Source organism: Drosophila ananassae, chromosome XR (genome assembly GCF_017639315.1).
Source record: "Drosophila ananassae strain 14024-0371.13 chromosome XR, ASM1763931v2, whole genome shotgun sequence".
NCBI classification, from domain to species: Eukaryota; Metazoa; Arthropoda; class Insecta; order Diptera; family Drosophilidae; genus Drosophila; species Drosophila ananassae.
The window spans coordinates 13,671,117-13,690,558 of record NC_057932.1 but is presented as its reverse complement, the minus strand read 5'-3'; the positions used below and the strand labels follow the sequence as shown (position 1 = coordinate 13,690,558).

The window sequence follows — 19,442 nt, the reverse complement described above, 5'->3', positions numbered from 1 at the left end:
TAGATTATAAATAAAGACTTCATTTATGTTATTTTTTTTTTTAGTATTTTGTTCGCGTTTTTTTAAATTCGCCTAGCTAGACTTTATGAGAAGCGCGGAGAAAGGCTCTTTTTTTTTAAACATGTTGGAACTTATTGGAATAGATTCTTTCTTGATGTACTATTTTATAAGCATTTATGATATTATTTATTAAACGAATGATTCATTTTAATTGCATATACACATACATATTCATTTTAAACTAAAACATGTTTTAAATAATTAAATTTCAAAATAAAATCAAATGTAATATAAATTTACATTTAAATTCCATTATTATCTCAAAAAACGTTGTTGCCCAACGGCAGTCATAATTTTTCTTTATTGCGAAAAATGTCAATATTTGTTAATGCAAAAAGTAAAAGACTGGAAAAAAGTGTATTAACAATTAAATATATGGAGGTGTCGGAATAGTAGCCATGAAAAATCCCCGACAGGAAACGCAACGAACTGAAAACTTTGATAAAATGGCTCACACATATCAAGGCGAGAGTGAGGACATGAAAATGGAATATAAAGTTAAATGTTGGGTATGAAAATGTGAATTTACAAAGCTTTAAAAAAAAGGAGAGATTCCATATTAAATAAATTAAAATATTATGCGGGAAATGACAGAAAAAATTTAATAAATGTTGGCAATTTCTAGTGGCTTTTTATGACATTCTGGGTTAATTAAATATCTCCCTTTAAATATTAAATAATATTATTTAATTGGAGAAATATTTAAAGATTGTCTTGTATCCATCAAAAAAAAAAAAAACAAAAAACTCCAAAAAGCACTCAAAGTCAACGTCTTGAAAAATCTATTTTTATGCTTTTTTGCGCATTCGCAGACATTCATCAATTTAATGAAATAAAAATGTCAGAGGCAACAGGTTGCCAGTAGCGAGTCAGAGTCCTTGGTGGCGGAGGCCTCCTCCTTATTTTATTTTATTTTATTGGCTTACGGGTCGTATGAGTCATCTGGGGCGGCTGGCGGGAGCAAGGATTCTCAGCCTGGCGCCCCTCTTTTAATGCCTTTGGCTGGTCGCATTTAATACGCGTTAACTTCATAAGGTTATTGAATTTAACCCACCCCCCCCTTTCGCCCCTCTGTAGGAAACCCGCATCCCCCCCCTAAAACCAGCTCCTGGAAACCCGCATCCCATTTACTCGAAGGAGTCTCATAAATTAACTTTGACTTTGACAGCATAAAAGACATTACGCATACGACCCATCAGCCGAGACATGGTCGGCCGGTGGATGGGGGACACACACACACAGGGGAGGGGGAAGCGGGAGGGGAGGGACTGGCAACAGAAGCAGTTAAAATTCTATTTTTATAGAGGGTCCCCCGAACAGAGGGCGTGGCAGTTAGGGTCTTTAGTGAAAAAGGCGTGAAATGCTTTCGAACAACAAATTTAAAGATAACTCGAGGAATTTCCTGCCGGTCCTTTCTTTTTTGGTTTTTTCGTTAGGAGGGAAGTGGAAAGCAGGGTTTCTATTTTATTATATTTTATGGGCTTTTTTTGTTGAACACAAGTTGGTCATAAAGGAATTTTTGTTTGGAAAAGTGTGCTCTCAAAAGCTAATAATCACTCGTATTATAAGTCATATCAGCAAAATCGAAAAAAATTAAAAGACAGATCAATAATACACTTAATGTATGAGTATTTTATGTGAGCTTAAGATTTATAAGTATTTGATGCTTTAATTTATATTTTTTTGAAGTTTATACATTTTTGAAGTCGAAATACCTAGGAAGAGTACCGGGTATAACCACATAAATTATTCATATAAATTATAATAACTAAGTAGTACTTGCTGATCTACTTACTAATGTACATACTGTACTACTTACTGTACCACTAGCTGTAATAATTACTGTACCAGTAAGAGTACTACTTACTGTATTACTGTACTACTGTGCATACTGTACTACTTACTGTACTAATTATTGCACTGAAAACTACCTACTGTACTAGTAACTGTTGTACTTACTGTACTACATACCGTACTACTTATGGTACTACTTACTGTTGTACTTACTGTACTTTCTTACTGCACTTACTCTACTTATTATTTTACTAATTATTGTACTACAAACTGTTTTACTTACTGTACCACTTACTATATGTTCTGTACTACATACTGTACTAATTATTGTACTGCTAACTGTTGTACTTACTTCACTAATTACTGTTCCACTTACTGTACTGCTTACTGAACTTTTTACAGTAGTATCACAAAGATATCTCATCCTTTTTTTAATATTAGGCTAATAACTCCTAATAATTCGCCCATAAAACACAATCAATAAGGCGAGTTAATGCAACTTTGCTTTTAATTAGCTTTCGCACCCATTTTGGCAAGCAGAGCTTAGTGTTTAGTATTTAGGAGATTTAAGAGCCAAAGTTGAAGCTCGAAATGCATTAATAACACACCGCATCAGCGCCAAACACTTCCATCAAAAAGAGAAACTTAAAGTAGTTTGACCTTTTGCATTTAACCCACACACACACACACTTTTCCAGCCATTACACTTTTCCAATTTTTAAGCCCCAAAGTCCTCATATTAAGAGGCTTTAATGCCAGTCCAAAGGACTCGAACATGAATATAGAATAAAACATATTTTTATTTATGACGGCGCATAAAAATGGGCAAAAAAACACAAAAAAAAAACCAACCAGCCAACCAGTATAATAATAAAATAGCAGCGTTGAAGAAGCAGAGGCTGGCGGCAAAAAAAAAAATAATAATAATAATCATAATAATAATACGTAAAAAGTTTTATGGCTCGACGGGCACACAAATGAAAAATTGGTTTTACACGCCATTCTGCTGCTGCTTCCCCCGATGATCATTAATAACCATGATAATGATAATGATGATAATAGGGATGGGCGTGAAAGGGGCACAGGACAATAGCGGGGGAGGGGAGGCGTGCCGAATGAGGATATAGGCAGCTGTTCCAGCTCTGAATCAGCTTCTGCTTCTCGTTTCTGGTCCTGGTCCTGGGCCGTGAAATTTTCGCAAACAATGTCCATGAATTATGATTATTGGCGGCCATTTTGCGATAATGTCACACACACACACACACTCATACACACTGAGAGAGACACTCACACGCATGCAAATGGCAATTCAATCGATGGCGTCCGAAACCCCCCCTATCGCCGCCCCTGACCCGACCCTCTTCTGGCCACAGATTAGCCAATTGAATGACGAGATTTAATGCTCAAATTGGTTAACTGCTTTTCGGGCCTCGCATTGGGAGTTTCCAGGCTGCCCCCCCACTCACATCCTGTTTGGTTCAAGGATAATTCAGGGCTCGGCGGTATATCATTGAATCTCATTTTCCCAAATTGAAAAAAAAAGGTTATTTATTAGCCTTTGTTTTTGTGTTTATTGCCTGCATCTTTTTACATCTTTTCTGTGAGACTATTTAGGGTTTTCCTAAAAAAAAGGGGTTATACATATACTATTTTAAATAAAGCCAAACTAATTTAGGGCAAAGTGTGTTATTGTTGCTTGAGTGTTAAAAAAGTTATAAAAAAAAATATTTATATAAATATTCAAACATTTGTTATGTTTTGAATATGGTAATTTTTGTGTAAATGTCATATAATATATTTATTATGAAAATATATATTAAATATTTTAAATGATGATAAAAGGGTAAATATTTTATGAAATATTGAGTATCGGGTATCATAAAGTAAAAACTATAATTTTTAAAGTTATTTCTATTTCATAAACTTCTTAACGTAATCTAATATACGATATACGATTTTTTCTTTAGATAAAAATAATTATTTTATGATGATAGTACTATGTAGTTCTTAAAGAGTAATACACAAAAAAAAACGGGAATAAAACTATAAATATGAATATAAAGCATATCATATAATATCTGAAAATCTACACAATTTACACTTCTATTTTGACCATTAAGATTAGCATTTCTACTTACATTCTCTACAAGCACCAGGTATAATTTAAAATGTTTATTTTGATGAACTTTGAAATATTGAAATGAAAAATATATTTTTGAAAATATTATTTAAACCAATAATATTAAATTAAACCAATAATTAATATAAATTTGGAAATAATAAAATAGTGGATAAATACTTCTGTTGTGTATTATTGTCTATGAAATGAACACTAGTTCATAGGAAGAATGCCATTTCAATAATATAATAAAACAAAATAATATAATAAAAGGCAAGAATCTGTAAAAAATAAACTATATTATAAATAAACAAATACTGCCACCCTCTAATTCACTTTTATCTAATAAAGAGAGAAGGCGCCTTTTGCAAATTTCTCCCAATTGGTCTTAAGAATTTAGCATAATTTCCGCCAGTGAACCGCAGTTTAACCCCAATTGGATGAAAATGTAAATCTTTAACTTGGAAATCGACGGCGGGGATGTTGGTCCGGGGCGGAGAGGGGGAGGCTTAATTTAAACTCAATTCAGCTTTCGCATAATTGCCGAGGATAATCAGTTTGGCCCAGAGCTTCCCATTTTTAATATATAATGAGGCAAACTTTTATTTGCTACTTGAATCTGATGTGCTCTACTTTTCACCCTTGGTATCTGCTGCTGCCTTTCAACCTACTTTTTCATTTATTTTATTTTTATTTTTTTCTCGTTTTTTGTTTATTTGCGAGAAGATTTCAATTAGCAGATAAATCGCAAATAACCAAACAAACATTCGCGGTGCAAATGAGTGGGAATGGGACAATTAGCACATCGAAGTCGAAGGGGCGACCTTGATTTGCGGCTGATTCGCTCACTGGGTTCACTTTGCTCCTAATTGCTTGGCCAGCACTGTAATGATCAACATAGAAAAATTTCGACTGCTTTCTATTTACCATTTTAAATTAATTTTTAGGAGAAAAAGTTTTAAATTAAATTCAGGGACATCGTAGTATCTATGAAGTCGTAGGCTCTTGCCTTGGGAATTAGTTAGCAGCTTGGGAATTTTAGTGTTACCAAGATGTAAGGAAAAGTGTGACCATGCTTAAGTTACTTAGAATTTCTTATTTCTTTTACTTATATTTATATTAACTTTACTTATATTAACTTATATAAATATATTATTTCGAAAGAAATTGTTTAAAAAACTCGAATATTTCATAATAATGGCAGTAATTTTGATATTAATTTTCTCAAAAAATCATAACTTTTACATACGTGTTACATAATTTAGTAAATTTCACTTTATTTGTTATTAAAAAATAAATAAGTAAAATTAAATTAAAAAATTATAATTTTTGAAATCATCGTGATTATGTAAAACTGTAATTATAAGATTTTTTTTTTGTAAGATATAGAGTAAGAATTAAACATGTGAAACAGTCCCATTTATATAATATTTTCATGTTACAAATTTTTCTCAGCATTTCTCATTCACCATAAATTTTTCTCTCCGTGTAGTGCTGATTCTCGATGCTGTTGCTTCTACTACATTTGCTGCAGCTGGTAATTAGATCTGGGTGCTGCAACTGCGTTTAACGAACCTTGTGGCAAAAAGTTTTGCCCCTCGATTTCCAGACTGCCCCGCCCCGTCCCACTCCACTCCTGATACCCCTCCCCCTCTTCCGCCCCTACTCGGGGCAGTCATAACCGTAATCGCAATCATGAGCACAATTTCATTTCATTTCCAGAATTTTTCCTCAGCCTGCAGAGGAGAGAGTTTTGCGCTTTTCGAGTGCGTTTAATGAGGCTAATAAAGTGGAGGCCGAAACCCGTGGACCCCTCCCCCTTCTGCACCCGCACCCGCCCCTGCCAGCCATCTCGTCCCGCCCAGATGGCCACACCCCCGTCTAATGAGCTTATTGCATAATAATTGATTTTTATTGGCTGATCCTGAACAGGAGAATATTAAGGATATTTTGTTTTTCTTCTTACATTTTGTTTCATCTTTTGAGTTTAAAGAAAATGGAATTTTTATTAAAAAATATTCTACATAAGTCAGTTCTATTATTTTTCTACATTTACATTTTTTTTTTTTAAATTGTTTTATTCATTAGATAAAACATTTAACGTTTATCTTTAATTTATAACTTTATATTAATTAAAAATTTAATTATAAGTATGAATTTTAAGTGTTGGGAGTATTATAATATTAATACCCGGTAACGAAAATGGCAAATTATCCTGTTTTTATTTGTCTCTTTCCCATATATTTTTTTTTAATATAACCAAATGATTTTTGTTGATCAAAAATTCATGAAGAATATGTATAAATTAATATTTTTATGAATTTATTCTGATACATACACTTCCCTGACCATTTCATTTCTTAATTTCCTGGCCTTGTTTTGCATTATTTTTGGCTTTGGTTTTTATCGCTTACTTTAAGCCACACATTTGGGCCATTTTGTTGTTTTCTTTTCTTTTTTTTTTTTTGTTCGCATGTTCGTGGCAGTAGCAGAAGTCCCGCCCCCTTTTTTGTCGGCCGCAAAGTGGGCATAATGTTTAGTGCCTTTTGTTGTAAAGAGTTTTATTTTATTTCCATTTTCTTTACATTTTCGGCTCTTCACTCGCTTCTTTTTTATTTTTTATTATTTTTTTTTTTATATTATTTTGCAAGCCCATAAATTTAATGTGTGAGTGTGTGTTCGCATGTGAGTGAGTGTGTATTATGGCCTGCACACACACTCGATTACAAAGGGAATTGCGAAAAAATGTAAAAAAAAAAAAATATAATAAAATGGCTGAAGTAAATGCATTGCAGTGACTTCCTAAAAATGGGAATTTCTCCTCTATTTCATTTTGGCAGAAGCATTTATTTCCCTTTTATATATTGGTTTTGTGAATTGAGTTCCTCTATTTCTTTATATTTAAAAATAATCCAGTTGTGTAACTTTTAGCTCCATTTCATTCAAGTTTATTTAAAATTTATGTATTAATGTTTTATGTATTTAAACTTTTGGCCATTTATTTTGAATATTTTCCTGAAATTTACCATCAAATATTTTCATTGAAGCCAAAAAGTATTGAAATAAAATTGAAGCCCCTCAGGACATGAAGTGACTGCCATATTCCCTGAAAGATCAATTTCTCTTTGCATTAACTCACTTTATTTTTGACATTCGCTAAAAGTGTCTAAGAGAGCCAGTGGCGTGGAAAGGGGGGGCTAATTTAACTTGGTTGCAGCTTGCCACGCCCAGATGGGGGGCTAGCTGAAGCCATAAGAACCACGAGGCTCCTCTGCGGGTTATTGTCGTTGTCATTGTCCACTTTTGTTATTACTCGTAAATGGATTAATGCGCTCTGGCCCAGGCAGCTCAACCAGGACTGAGTCCTGGACTGAGTCCTGGAAAAGCCCAGCTACGGCTGTCTCTTTCAACTCAAACAGCACCCATCTCTTTCCACTCCTATATGTTCTATATGTATCATGGTTAATTTACGCCTTGGTCGGGGCAAATTCTATTAGCAAGCCAGCAGGAAACTGGCAGAGAACCTTTAAAAGGGACTCTTTATAGAAAATTAACAAAAATGGTAATAAATATGAGGAGATGAATGCAGAGGTTATGATATGCAGTTATAAAATTTTTATAATTTAATAAAATTTTAAACTTAATAGATAGTTAAGGGATACCCCGTACTTATTTCTTCATTTTATTTTATTAGTTTTGTATTCTAAAGGTTAATGGTAGACTAGATCTTATAAACTCGGGGTTCACTCTGATCGTATATATATATCGTATATATATATATATGTAGATATATATATATATATATTTCAATCTATGAGTACCGGTTTTAAATAAATTTTTAAATTGAGTTTTTATTATTTTTTTCTTAAATGTCATTTCGATGGAAAGTAATGCAATACTTTCTGCTTAAAAAGTACTGCTGAAGTAGCTTGAGTATCTGGTATGAATTGTTAGAGTTTTAAAAAGTTTTTATTTCTATGATATTATCAAGAAAGAAATCTATAAGAATTAATAGAGAATTTTTAAGGGAAATAATTAAAAAGTTGTTACTATCTTTAGAAAAAAAATTAGAGTTTAATGATTAAGAGTTTAAATAAGAAAAAAATAAATTAGACTTTTCCCCGGGTATGAATAGTTTTTCTTTTTAAATATATAAAAAAGAATTAATGAATTATATTTTTAAAAAAGTTGAAAAAAAAAATGTTAAACAAAATGTTTAGAAAATAATTACCATTAACACTAATATTTCTCTAAAAGAAACCCTTTTCCCCGAAATTAAATCTTCAAAAGTATCTCTTAAATGGCTTTTGATTATTTTTCCACTTTGGGAAGATTGTTCTATTTTCCCTCAGTTATTGTCATCTTCACCTTTTTGTCTTTATTTTCTCGTCAGTTTTTGTGCGTTTGTTTTCCATTTGAAGAAAGGACAAACACAGGCAGCGTGAAAAAGTGAAAGTGGAACCGTGACAGCCGAGTGAAAGTGTTGAAAGATATTTTTATGAAGGCGTCAAGCGCTCAAAACAAAACAACAATGCAAATCTCAATCCTAGATCCCTCCCTGCGTCGCTTTCTCAGCCTTTCTGCACTTTCTTTTGCGGCATTGTACGTGATTTCCTTAGGCAGACAAAAGGATGCAAACAGACAGGAGACAAAAAGAAAACAAAGGAAAAAGAAAGGCGACAGGAGACAGGAGAAAGCATCAGGGGAAACAACAAAGTAATAAAGAAGAGTTAATTAGATAAATGCTTTGGTTGTGCGGTCATTATGGAGCAGAAAGCAAAGGGAATTAGAAATTATTGTATAAAAAAATAATATAAAAAGTGAGATATGTTGGAGAAATAATGGTAATGAGAGAATATTTTTGCAGGGATTTGAATTTAAAATAAAATAAGTTTATAGATTAAAAATGAAACGCTTTTTATGGCAGCATTTTTGCATAATAATTTAAAAAAAATTTCAAGAATGTTTAATGATTCAGAAATAAGAGTATTTATCAGAAGAGTTACAAAAAAAAAATGAATAGAATTAATTTTAATAATATATAAGCATAATTTGAATGTTTTAAATTAGAATTTAATAAGAAAAGAAATATTTTTCTAGAATTAGGTTTAAAAAAAATCGAATAGGAATATAAATAGAAAGGCATTTAAAAATAGTATCATTAAAAATATATAATATTTAACTAAAGTCTATTGTGTCGTAAAAATATTCCTAAAATCAGAAAAATATTTTGAGAAGGAATGAAACAAAAAAAACTTACAAGATCGTATTCTTAAATATATATTTTGAAATCATAATTATGTTGAACCACATCGTTTGAGATACAAATTATGTCTTTAACTTTTGTTTAGACCTTTTGTTATTATTTTTCTTTCGGCAAACACCGCACAGATTCAGATACAGATACTTTTCCTTTAGCGGCATTACTTTGCCTTGTCTTGACACTCGGTGGAAATTTCTATTGTTGTTTTCCCGCTTTTGCCGCCTTTCCATCTGCTCGGTGGCAGTGGCAGCCTTTGTTTCTTTTCCAAGACAAGTGCTAAAATGTTACCCTCGTTCTTACTCACTTACTCACTTACCCAGTTAGTAACTTACTTAGTGGGGCTTATGGCCAAATAAGTTATTGTTATGAAAATACCAAGACAAACACCGTCGGGGAATGGAATGCAAGCGAATTAATTTATGTTGGCAGAAAGCAAAAAGAACAATATACGGGGACGGACGAGTGGTGTGGGCGTGGAAGGACATGGGGCCAGGACATTAACCAAGTTGACAGGGAATTAGTGGAGCACATTTTTCAGGCATGTTAGAAAATGACAGGAGTGAAAGGTGAGCGGTCCCGGAAAGGAGTGAAATGTTTTGCACAAAAAATAAAAACAATCCCAAAAGACGAAATCTCTGGGCTCAGAATAATTACAGTGTTATATGAATATATTCATAGAATTTAAAATTCTTCAAGTTTGCTTAAAATATGTGCTTGTTACGGAAGGAAATATCTTTTAGTATTTCTGGATCTAATAATAGTTGGAAAATTGGGTAAAAATTTAAAAAGAGGATAATAAAACCCCTTTTTTTTAGTTTTTTTTATTTTGTAAAAATTGAATTAATCAATTATTATTAATTAATTATTACTATGTAGTATATATGTCCTCTTTCAAATAAAGAATTATCCTTTACATATCTAAGACCTTCATTAATTATCCCCATCCCAAATATCCTGGAAAATTCTATAAAATGTAATAAAAAGAAAACTACTTAAGAAAGTAACCCACAAGAACGAAAAAAGGGAGAAAAAAAAAAAAAGAAAATGTTAGACGGATGAAAAGATTTTTTAACCCAGTTCTTTTTCTAATTAGTTCCCAGCTTTGGCAATTTCTTTACAAATTTGTGCCATTTAGCATCGCAGTTACCCCTCTGGCCCCCGAGGCTCTCTCCTCCTGCGCCATTTAAGCTTAAGCCACTTTCTTTTACTTAATCTCATGCATACAGGGCGTATACTTAACACGTTTTTATGATTCGCCTTTTCCTGCCATTTCCATGGGCATTTTCTTCGCCACTTCTTCTTCTTGTGAATACCCCTTACCCCATTTTTATTTTAATATACTTTCGTTGGGTACTCAAATTTTTCCGAGAGGATTTCAGAGTTTACAAGAACGATGCAATTTTAAATATTTTAAACTTAAAGAATAAATATGAAGAATTAAATACTAAAATATTATTAGATATATTATTAGATAATATATTAGAATAGTAAAAGAATTACTATCTTTAATAATTTAGCAAAGAATTAGTCTTAGTAGTAGTATTAAAATAAGTATATTCCAAATCGAAATCAAACCGAACTCATAAAAAGCAATTTTTTTACTCTTAGTTTTTTAGATTTTATTTTCTTTTTCGAACTGGTTGGCTAGTTCATTTTACAAAAATAACACAGTTCGACCCCTGGTTTTTATTTTAAATTTATTTAAAAAAAAGTGTATCCCAAATTCCACTTATTTCAGCATCAGCTTTTCTTTACAAATTTTTTACATACATATACCATAAAAACGAAAGGATATTCTTGAGAAACATAAAAATTTGTTTTACTTACAGCATTCTTTAATATTTTTTAACGAGCTCTGAAGAAACCCACTCATAAATTCAGCTAAATGAGCTCATTATTTATTAATTTCTGTAAGCATTTGTTTATTGTTTTAAAGCCTTGACTTTCCGGCTTGGGTATTATTTCCTCTTTGGCGTTCTCAGTGTCAGCTTTAAATGAAACATAATTAAAATGTATGTGAAACAAAAGCACAAACACCATAAAATTCCAATTAGCATTCCGAATTTATTAATATTTTTTGTTGAATTTATATGCCTTTAGGGTAATTAAATGCGAAACATTAATTGCCATAAAAAATTGTGTGTCATTTTATTTTGATTAATTGGTATTTTGTGTAAAAGTCAGCTTGTGTTTTAATGGGTTTGTAAAATAATTGATTGGAAAAATTAAAAATAAAAAATAAAAGCATGTGAAGGACATTTTTACATGCTTTTTGAATTTTATTTAAATGTTATATTCTATTTTATTTTTGAAAATTCACCCTTTCCGTAAATCTCCTTTTAAGTTTCCCGTTATAGCTTTTTGGTGTGGAGCTTTTTGAAGGTTCTCCATTGCCAAATTGTTGCGCATTGCAGCGCTTGTGTGTGCCTCTGTGGGTGCGTGTTTCATCCCATACCGTTCCGTTCCGCCTGTTGCCATTCCATTTACCGCTACGGCAAAGTTTCAACGCTCGCTTGTTTTTCTTTTATTTATTTTTTTTTTGGATGCACTTCGTCGATTTCGTCGTTTGTCGCTTGTCGTTCGTTTCATGTACATCGTTTTTTTCAGTGATGCTCAAGAAGAAAACGCTATTTTTTTTGTTTTGTTTATTTAATGTTTTAATATTTAAGTATTATAAATCAAAGATATTTTCATTAATTTATTAAGGTTTGTTTATTGCTCCATATAATATCTTTGTATATTAATTTTTATACATTTTTTTTTAAAAACATTAAAGCTTAGTTAGTTTAAATTTAATTTCAACTTAAGAGTATTCCGATACTAATACAATTTTTAAATACATTATATATGTTATACTTATGTTACTTTTAATTAGAATTCTTCAAAATAATTCAAGGAAATAATGACATTTCTGACATTAAGCTTACAAATTGTACTACATATATAAATTACATGTTTAAAAGTTTGTTTATTTATTAAATTTAACTTTAAAACATTTAATAATTTAAATGAATAAATTTTTAATCCATATATACATTAAGAATTAATTAAAACCATAAATATATTATAGAAAAAAGAAGCCGAGTGTTCATCTCTTGACCTTTTTGCGGTTCCGTCGCTTGAAAGTTCCGTAGTTCGGGGTTCGGCTCTTGGCTTTCGGCTCTCGGATTTCGGCTTCTGTTGTTTTTTTCCGCCGTATTTTTGTTAGTCCGGCCCATTGGTGTTGCCTCAGTCACCGCACTCGGTTCGTTCTGTTTTCCGTCAAGTTTTTCGTGCACGCGCGAAAAATTCCGAGAAAAAACAGTAGAGGGGAAGCCGAACCAAAAACAAAAAAAAAAAAACAAGAACCTGAAAAGGAAAACAAAAAGAGACGCACAGTAGCATCCCAAATAAATAATAATAAAAATAAAGACGACAAACTATTAGCAATATCGAAGGCGAAGCAAATTCATTTATTTATAAATAAAATGTGTCACGAAGTCCCAACCCTGAAATAGTGAATTCTCAGGCCAACCAATTGAGAAGACAATTAATTTTATTTTGGGTTTTACCGAAAATAAATAAAAACAGAAGACAAGCAACAGTTCCTAGGAAAAAAAATAAATAATCTTGAGGGCTTAAAAACTATTTTGAAGTATTTAAAAAGTAAAAATTACATATTTTTAGAAGATGAGAAGGAAATAATCCCATTTATTAGGTCGAACTTTGAATTTCTGAAAAGCAATATGTTGAAAGTTTTTAGAAAAAATAACTATTTCGTGGAGAAAAATAATTATTGTGGAGATTATTTGATTCTAAAATATTTAAAGTTTATTTGAGCGAAGAAAATACTCTTAATGATTTTAATAAGAATTTTGTTATAAAATTTAGCTTGAGTTTTTCGGATAAAATAAAACAACAAGCTGCACATAAATTTTTTCATTATTTAAAATAAATTTAAAACAATTTAACTTTAAATATCAATAAAATTTTAATATTATAAACTAAAAACTATTACAAATTAATTTTTTTTAAGTTTTAAAAGCTACAATAAATTTTTGTTTTTATTAATAGTAATTTAAATTTCTGACAAACAGATAAATTACTAGAAATGATTTTGAAAGTGAAAATAATGATTAAGAACCTTTAAAAAAATAAGACAAACCTTTACGAAACACTCTTGAAGCTTCAAAATAATGAAAAAGAAACAATGCGACTGTTAATTTTTTAAAATGCACTTTAAAATGCAGAGCCTCGGAAAACATAAATGAAAGTCAGTTGCCTGCGGGATGCTGGCAATTTCCTCTCGCCTTCCCCGCAAAATTTTCTCCATTTTCACCTGCCAGGTGGATGGCAACATTTTTCTGTTGATTTTTGTTTTGTTTTTGTTGGTAGTGGTGAACATAAGATTTTCCAAAGGCCCGAGGCTTCGTCTTGCTCTTCAGTTCTCGCCAAGTGCCGCAAGATGCGCTTGACACGTTTTTTTTTCTAGTGCATTTTTCGCAGAGAAAACGAGAGAAGCTCTCCACGTGTGTGTGTGTGTGTGTGTGTCACGTTGTTGTGTTTATGTTTTATTTTCATTTCGTGTTTCTTTTAATTGCCAACTGCCTACCCCGAGAACTCGTCCTTGAGCCTGTGCGCCCGCCCACCCACTTGCTCTTCGGTTTGGTGCACGACACCCCCCCCCACCACCGCCCGAGCATCTCTCAATGAGCTTGCCACTAACTAGCAGCCTAGTTAGACCCTTATTTAAATCAAAAATGTATATATTTTTAGGCACCAATCTCTCAAAAATTTCATCAGTTTTTGTTTATTTATTTTTAGAAAGTTTCTAAATACATTATGGAAATTTTTCCAACACACTTTTCAAATTTCCCAACGCATCGTTATCACAAAATCTTCTATTTCCATTTCCCAAGAAATAAGATTGAAAATAAAAAACCCCCAGTTAGTTGTTTTTCAGATTTGGTTCACTGTAAAAAAATACTGTGTACCATGGGCATCATGGGCATCATTTGTTGAATAGCGTGCTCTGAATTGATGTGAATTCAATTAAAATTGTCGGCGTCTGACTTCCTAGCGGGTTATAATAAAAACACAAACAAAAAAAAAACCATTTCTAATAAATAAATATGAAAGAAGGATGCGGGTCAAGGGGGTAATAATTATGGATTGTAAACAAAATCGAATGAATGAACAGAACGAAAATGCTTCTGTTATCGGATTGATCTCATATGATCTGGTTTTTAAATGCATTTTTATGACGGCTATTTAATAGATTTCATTTATTTTCATTATTCATTTGTTTTTTGCTCAAAAAATGGGTATATATTTAAAAAAAAATACAGCTTCAGTTTTTTATTAGCTAATTGCAGGAACTCATGTGTCTATAATGTGTCTTAAATGTAACAGTTTTTTGTTTTTATCAACTTTGAGTAAAGTTATTATTTTTTTTTTGTAGTTCCTGTGGACAGTTTTTTTTTTTTTACTACATTTCAGGAATTTAACGTTTAATTATTAGATGGTCGCAAAAGAATTTTTCAATATTTGGCTCATGCCTTCTTTGACCCATTTTTTTCTCTTCCGCATATTTGGCATATACATGGCGTATACTTAATTTTTTCTGTGATTTTTATACTTTTATGGAATTTTTCTTAAAATTTCTACTCTTTTATCTCGTCATTCCCTACCTTTTTAATAACTAGTTTAAATAAGCTAGTTAAAAAATACTAGTTAAAGTAACTAGTTAACTGAATGATATTAGTTTGTTCCCTTATGCGTATACGTAATTTTGGTTTTTTTTTATATAATTTAAACTATAGTATATTTTTCTAAATATACTTTTTTTGGCCCCATTTTTGATATCCTCTAAAATTTTGAAAATAAAGCTAAAATAATTAAGTTCCCAAAACACCATTTGGTATTTTTTGGATCTACAAGGCGTATACTTAATTTGTTCTTTTATGAAATTTTGCATTTTGCATTTTGCAAAAAGAGTTAAGCATTTTACAAACTTTTTTTAAAATAAATAGTACAACGTTTTTATAAATAATTTAGTTTTTATTTTTTATTTTTCTTGTAATTATATTATTTTTGTCCCACTTATTTTTTATACATTGCTTGAATTCTCTTTTTTTCTAAAAATATTACTTTTTAAACTAATTTATAAAAGGTTATAGAAATATGAGTCCTTAGTCAGAATTATGTTATTTCACACGTGACGTATACGTAATATTGTTTCCAATATAACTTTAAATTACGTATACGCATAGGTGTACAACATTTGAACTTTCTTTTTGAATAGTTCTAGTCGGCAAATGTTGCAATTTTCCGCATTAGCATTTTTATTCCTTTTGCCATTGATTGTTTCGAATTTAGAGTGCAGTCGTGCGCCCTAAAAGCAAACTTTGAAAATTCATAATATGCACGGCGAATAGAAAAGCGACGACAGAGCGACAGACAGTAAGAGAGACAGACAGTCGGAGAAACAGATAGAAAGTAGGAAAAGTTACGAAGAAATGGGGAAAAAGGAGAAAGGAAAGTGAAGAACACTTTAGACATTACACGGGTCCAGTTCTCACCTAAAAACTTTCCGTCTTTTCTTTTATTTTTCCTTCAAGAAATTTTTATTTGTTGTGCTTTTCGTTTTGTTACTTGAGGAAATTCTTTTACTTTAACTGACAGTGTCTGCTTGTGTGTCTCTGTGTGTGTGTGTGTGTGTGTTGGTTGGGATGTCCTTTTGGTTTTTGTTAAAAAAAAAAAAAAGTAAAGAAGAAGGAATGCAATAAAACCTTGTCAACTTTTATATTGCTCCGCTGGTGAAGTACTTAGGAAAAGAAAAATCGGGCAAGAAGATTCCCTTAAGTGGTGTAAATACGAGGGGGAATTAAAGGTATCCTTAGCGAGAAAGGGGGCAAAAATGCAATCTTGGAAAGCAATAAAAATATATATATATTTATATAAATAGGAATGAAAATTGTCTGCATTTCTTGTACAATTTCGCAAGTTTGGGGGGTAAACGAATAGTGATAGTTGGGTTTCTACTTTGAATTATTACATTTTAGAGTTTAAAAATATTCTCAAAAATCGAAGACCCTAAGAACTGTTGCTAATTCTACTTGAAAAAATAGGATTAAAGGCCTAAAGCAATGCCCAGTTAAATTGAATCTAAAAAACATTTAAAGTCTTAAATAAAATTACAAAAATGTGCCCGAAAACGTCGAAAACCACACCGCTGCTACTGATCGCCGGCATTTGTTTTGTGATCGTCCTGGTGGGCATCACTGGGATAACCCTGATCAACAACATCAATCTGTCGAATATCATCCGGCTGAACGAGAAGGTGGCCAGTGACAGTGTTACCAACAACGAGAATCAAATCAAGGAACTCAACTACGTGAACAATCATCCGCGGAACATATACGCCAAGCTGAATGCCAGCAAGGACATGCAGGAGGACCGGGCGATGCCGGGCGACGAGGAGATGCAAAGGGAGCAGGAGCAATTGCCTGGCGTTCCTTTCAGCCAAGATAATCCTGGCCAAAATCAATTGCCAACTGGGCGGGAGGGAGAGCGCCAGACTCTGGCTTCCACATCGACTTTCTCGCCCTTCACGGGGGACTCCCCGCCCTTGCCCTTCGGCGGGGTCAAGTCCAACGATTCCGCCGGATTGATTGATTACGAGAAGCGAGAACGCGTCGTCCAGGTGAGTCAAGGGTTAAGGGCTGGGACAAGCGGGTTAAGGTGGCAACTTAACCCTCGCCTCCCATCAAGTATCCATTTCAAATTCTTGACCTTTTTTCGGAAACAAACTGACACGCAAATGAGCCAGCAATTCGGACGCACTAAGAAAGTCGTTTAGTTTCTTTTCTTTATATTTCTCATAAAAAATAACTATTATGGATTATACTCTATAAAAAAGCATAATTTATCAGCAAAAAATAAAGCTTTTCTTTTCATAGCTCTATTTTATTCTTCAAAACTATTTTTTTTTGTATTTTTGTTATTAATTATTTAAAAAATAATATTTAATTTAATCCAAGCATTTGGAGTCCTTAAACTTTTAAAGTGCTAATAGCAAGCCTTGTTATTCAGAATTATTTGAATTTTAAGATTTTCTTATCAAAATTGTTAGTAATTTCAGAAATAATCATGACATTATTTTTTAATAATAATTACAATGAATATTTAAAAATTCAAAACATGTACATATATATTTTTATTCATGCGATTAAGAATCAATGCACTTCCTCTATTTTTGTTGAAATAGAATTGTCTTTTGGCTTAAAACTCAAAAAATTATTATTTTTTTTTTATTGAAAAACAAGATAAATAGTTTCCATTTAACGCTCCTATGTACATGTGGAAAAATAAAATTTATGGAGTTCCTATTTGAGTTATGATTTAAAGCGGTCTGATTCTCATTCGTCCTTGTGTTTATTTCCAACAACTTTAGTTAAATTTCTTTTATTTTATTGGGTATACTTATTCAATAATTTTTTTAATAAGATATAATTGCCAAATTACTAACCAATAACACTAGTTTACACCAAAAATGAACCTCCATAAAAAAGTGTTTTTTATAGTAATTTGGGGTCGGAGAACACGAAAATGACATCCGTTTATTTTTCTTAAGAACCGTTTTTGAGATATTTTTGAAAATCGTGTTTTTGAGGTCCTTTTTCAGTTTTTTGGTAATATCTCATGAAAAAAACTGTTTACAAACAAAAAAAGGATATTGATTGACAGGTATTGAAGTAACGTTTACGTGGATATATAATATGTGCAGATTGAATCAAATCTCTGTAATGCACAAGCGAACAAAGTACAAAAATAGTGTCATTTTCGACCAATTTTGAAAATTTCAATTTTTCAGATCGATTTTTGCCAAAAAAAAAACAATTTTTTTTCTAAGGTTTCAATATTTGAGGGAAAAGATTTATTATTTACCAACAATTTAAGCCTAAGATTATCCAAATTGAGTAAGAAATTTAAAAGTTATAGTAATATTAACATTTTGACACTTCATAAATTAGGTCGAAAAAAACATTTATCACTCAAATTTTTTCGTTTGTGATCAATTTTCTCTTCTTGGATGTCTTGGATTTCAGATAAAATGTTTGCAAGATGCAAGTGCGTGAAGAGAAAATTGATCACAAACGAACAAATTTGAGTGATAAATGTTTTTTTCGACCTAATTTATGAAGTGTCAAAATGTTAATATTACTATAACTTTTAAACTTCTTACTCAATTTGGATAATCTTAGGCTTAAATTGTTGGTAAATAATAAATCTTTTCCCTCAAATATTGAAACCTTAGAAAAAAAATTGTTTTTTTTGGCAAAAATCGATCTGAAAAATTGAAATTTTCAAAATTGGTCGAAAATGACACTATTTTTGTACTTTGTTCGCTTGTGCATTACAGAGATTTGATTCAATCTGCACATATTATATATCCACGTAAACGTTACTTCAATACCTGTCAATCAATATCCTTTTTTTGTTTGTAAACAGTTTTTTTCATGAGATATTACCAAAAAACTGAAAAAGGACCTCAAAAACACGATTTTCAAAAATATCTCAAAAACGGTTCTTAAGAAAAATAAACGGATGTCATTTTCGTGTTCTCCGACCCCAAATTACTATAAAACAATCATCAATTTTAAGGTTCACTCGATTACATTTAAATTTGTAAACTAGTGTAATACTTAAATATAAAACTAAGTCTTAAATATGTATTCTCTATGTTAAATTCATATCTAATTGTAATTTAAAATATTTAAATTTTAAACAAAAGATAACATAATTTATTTGCATGAGAAGCAAAAACTAAGGAATTGTATTGGCAAGAATTTGTCCAGGACTCTCGACAATTTAATTGTCCTCGTCAACTTCTAGATCATCTCGGTGGAAATTCCAGGAAAAAATATTTCCAACGAAATAAGAATTTTCCTTTTGATTTCCTTCCCTCCCCCCCTCTTGCCTTTTATTTTCTTTTCCTTCTCCGGCATTTTCAACTCCGTTTTCCACTTTTGTGGACACTTGAAGGATTTCGAACAGGAGTGTGGCAAGTAACAGCAAACACGGACCCGGCTTGATATTGAGCCGTATAAACAAGCACGTGGCAACAACAACAACAACAACAACAACAACAACAACAACAATAATAATAATAACAAGAACAACATCAAGAACATGTACAACAACTGGGAGAAGTGTCAAGTACAC

The 19,442-nt window shown here is 31.6% G+C and overlaps 1 protein-coding gene across 4 annotated transcripts in view; it reads left to right on the top strand.

The window, feature by feature from the left end:
- Positions 1-19,442, top strand: part of LOC6505288 (mannosyl-oligosaccharide alpha-1,2-mannosidase IA) — an 80,167-nt gene that overhangs the window by 43,197 nt on the left and 17,528 nt on the right. Inside the window, exon 1 of one of the 4 annotated variants that reach the window (XM_032451937.2) lies at positions 16,211-16,920. The exons of the other annotated variants lie outside the window; for them this stretch is intronic. Within the exon in view, the coding sequence (XP_032307828.1) occupies positions 16,420-16,920 (501 nt within the window). The 5' untranslated portion in view covers positions 16,211-16,419. Of the gene's footprint in view, positions 1-16,210; positions 16,921-19,442 lie in introns of those variants that run through there. 4 annotated transcript variants of the gene reach the window in all.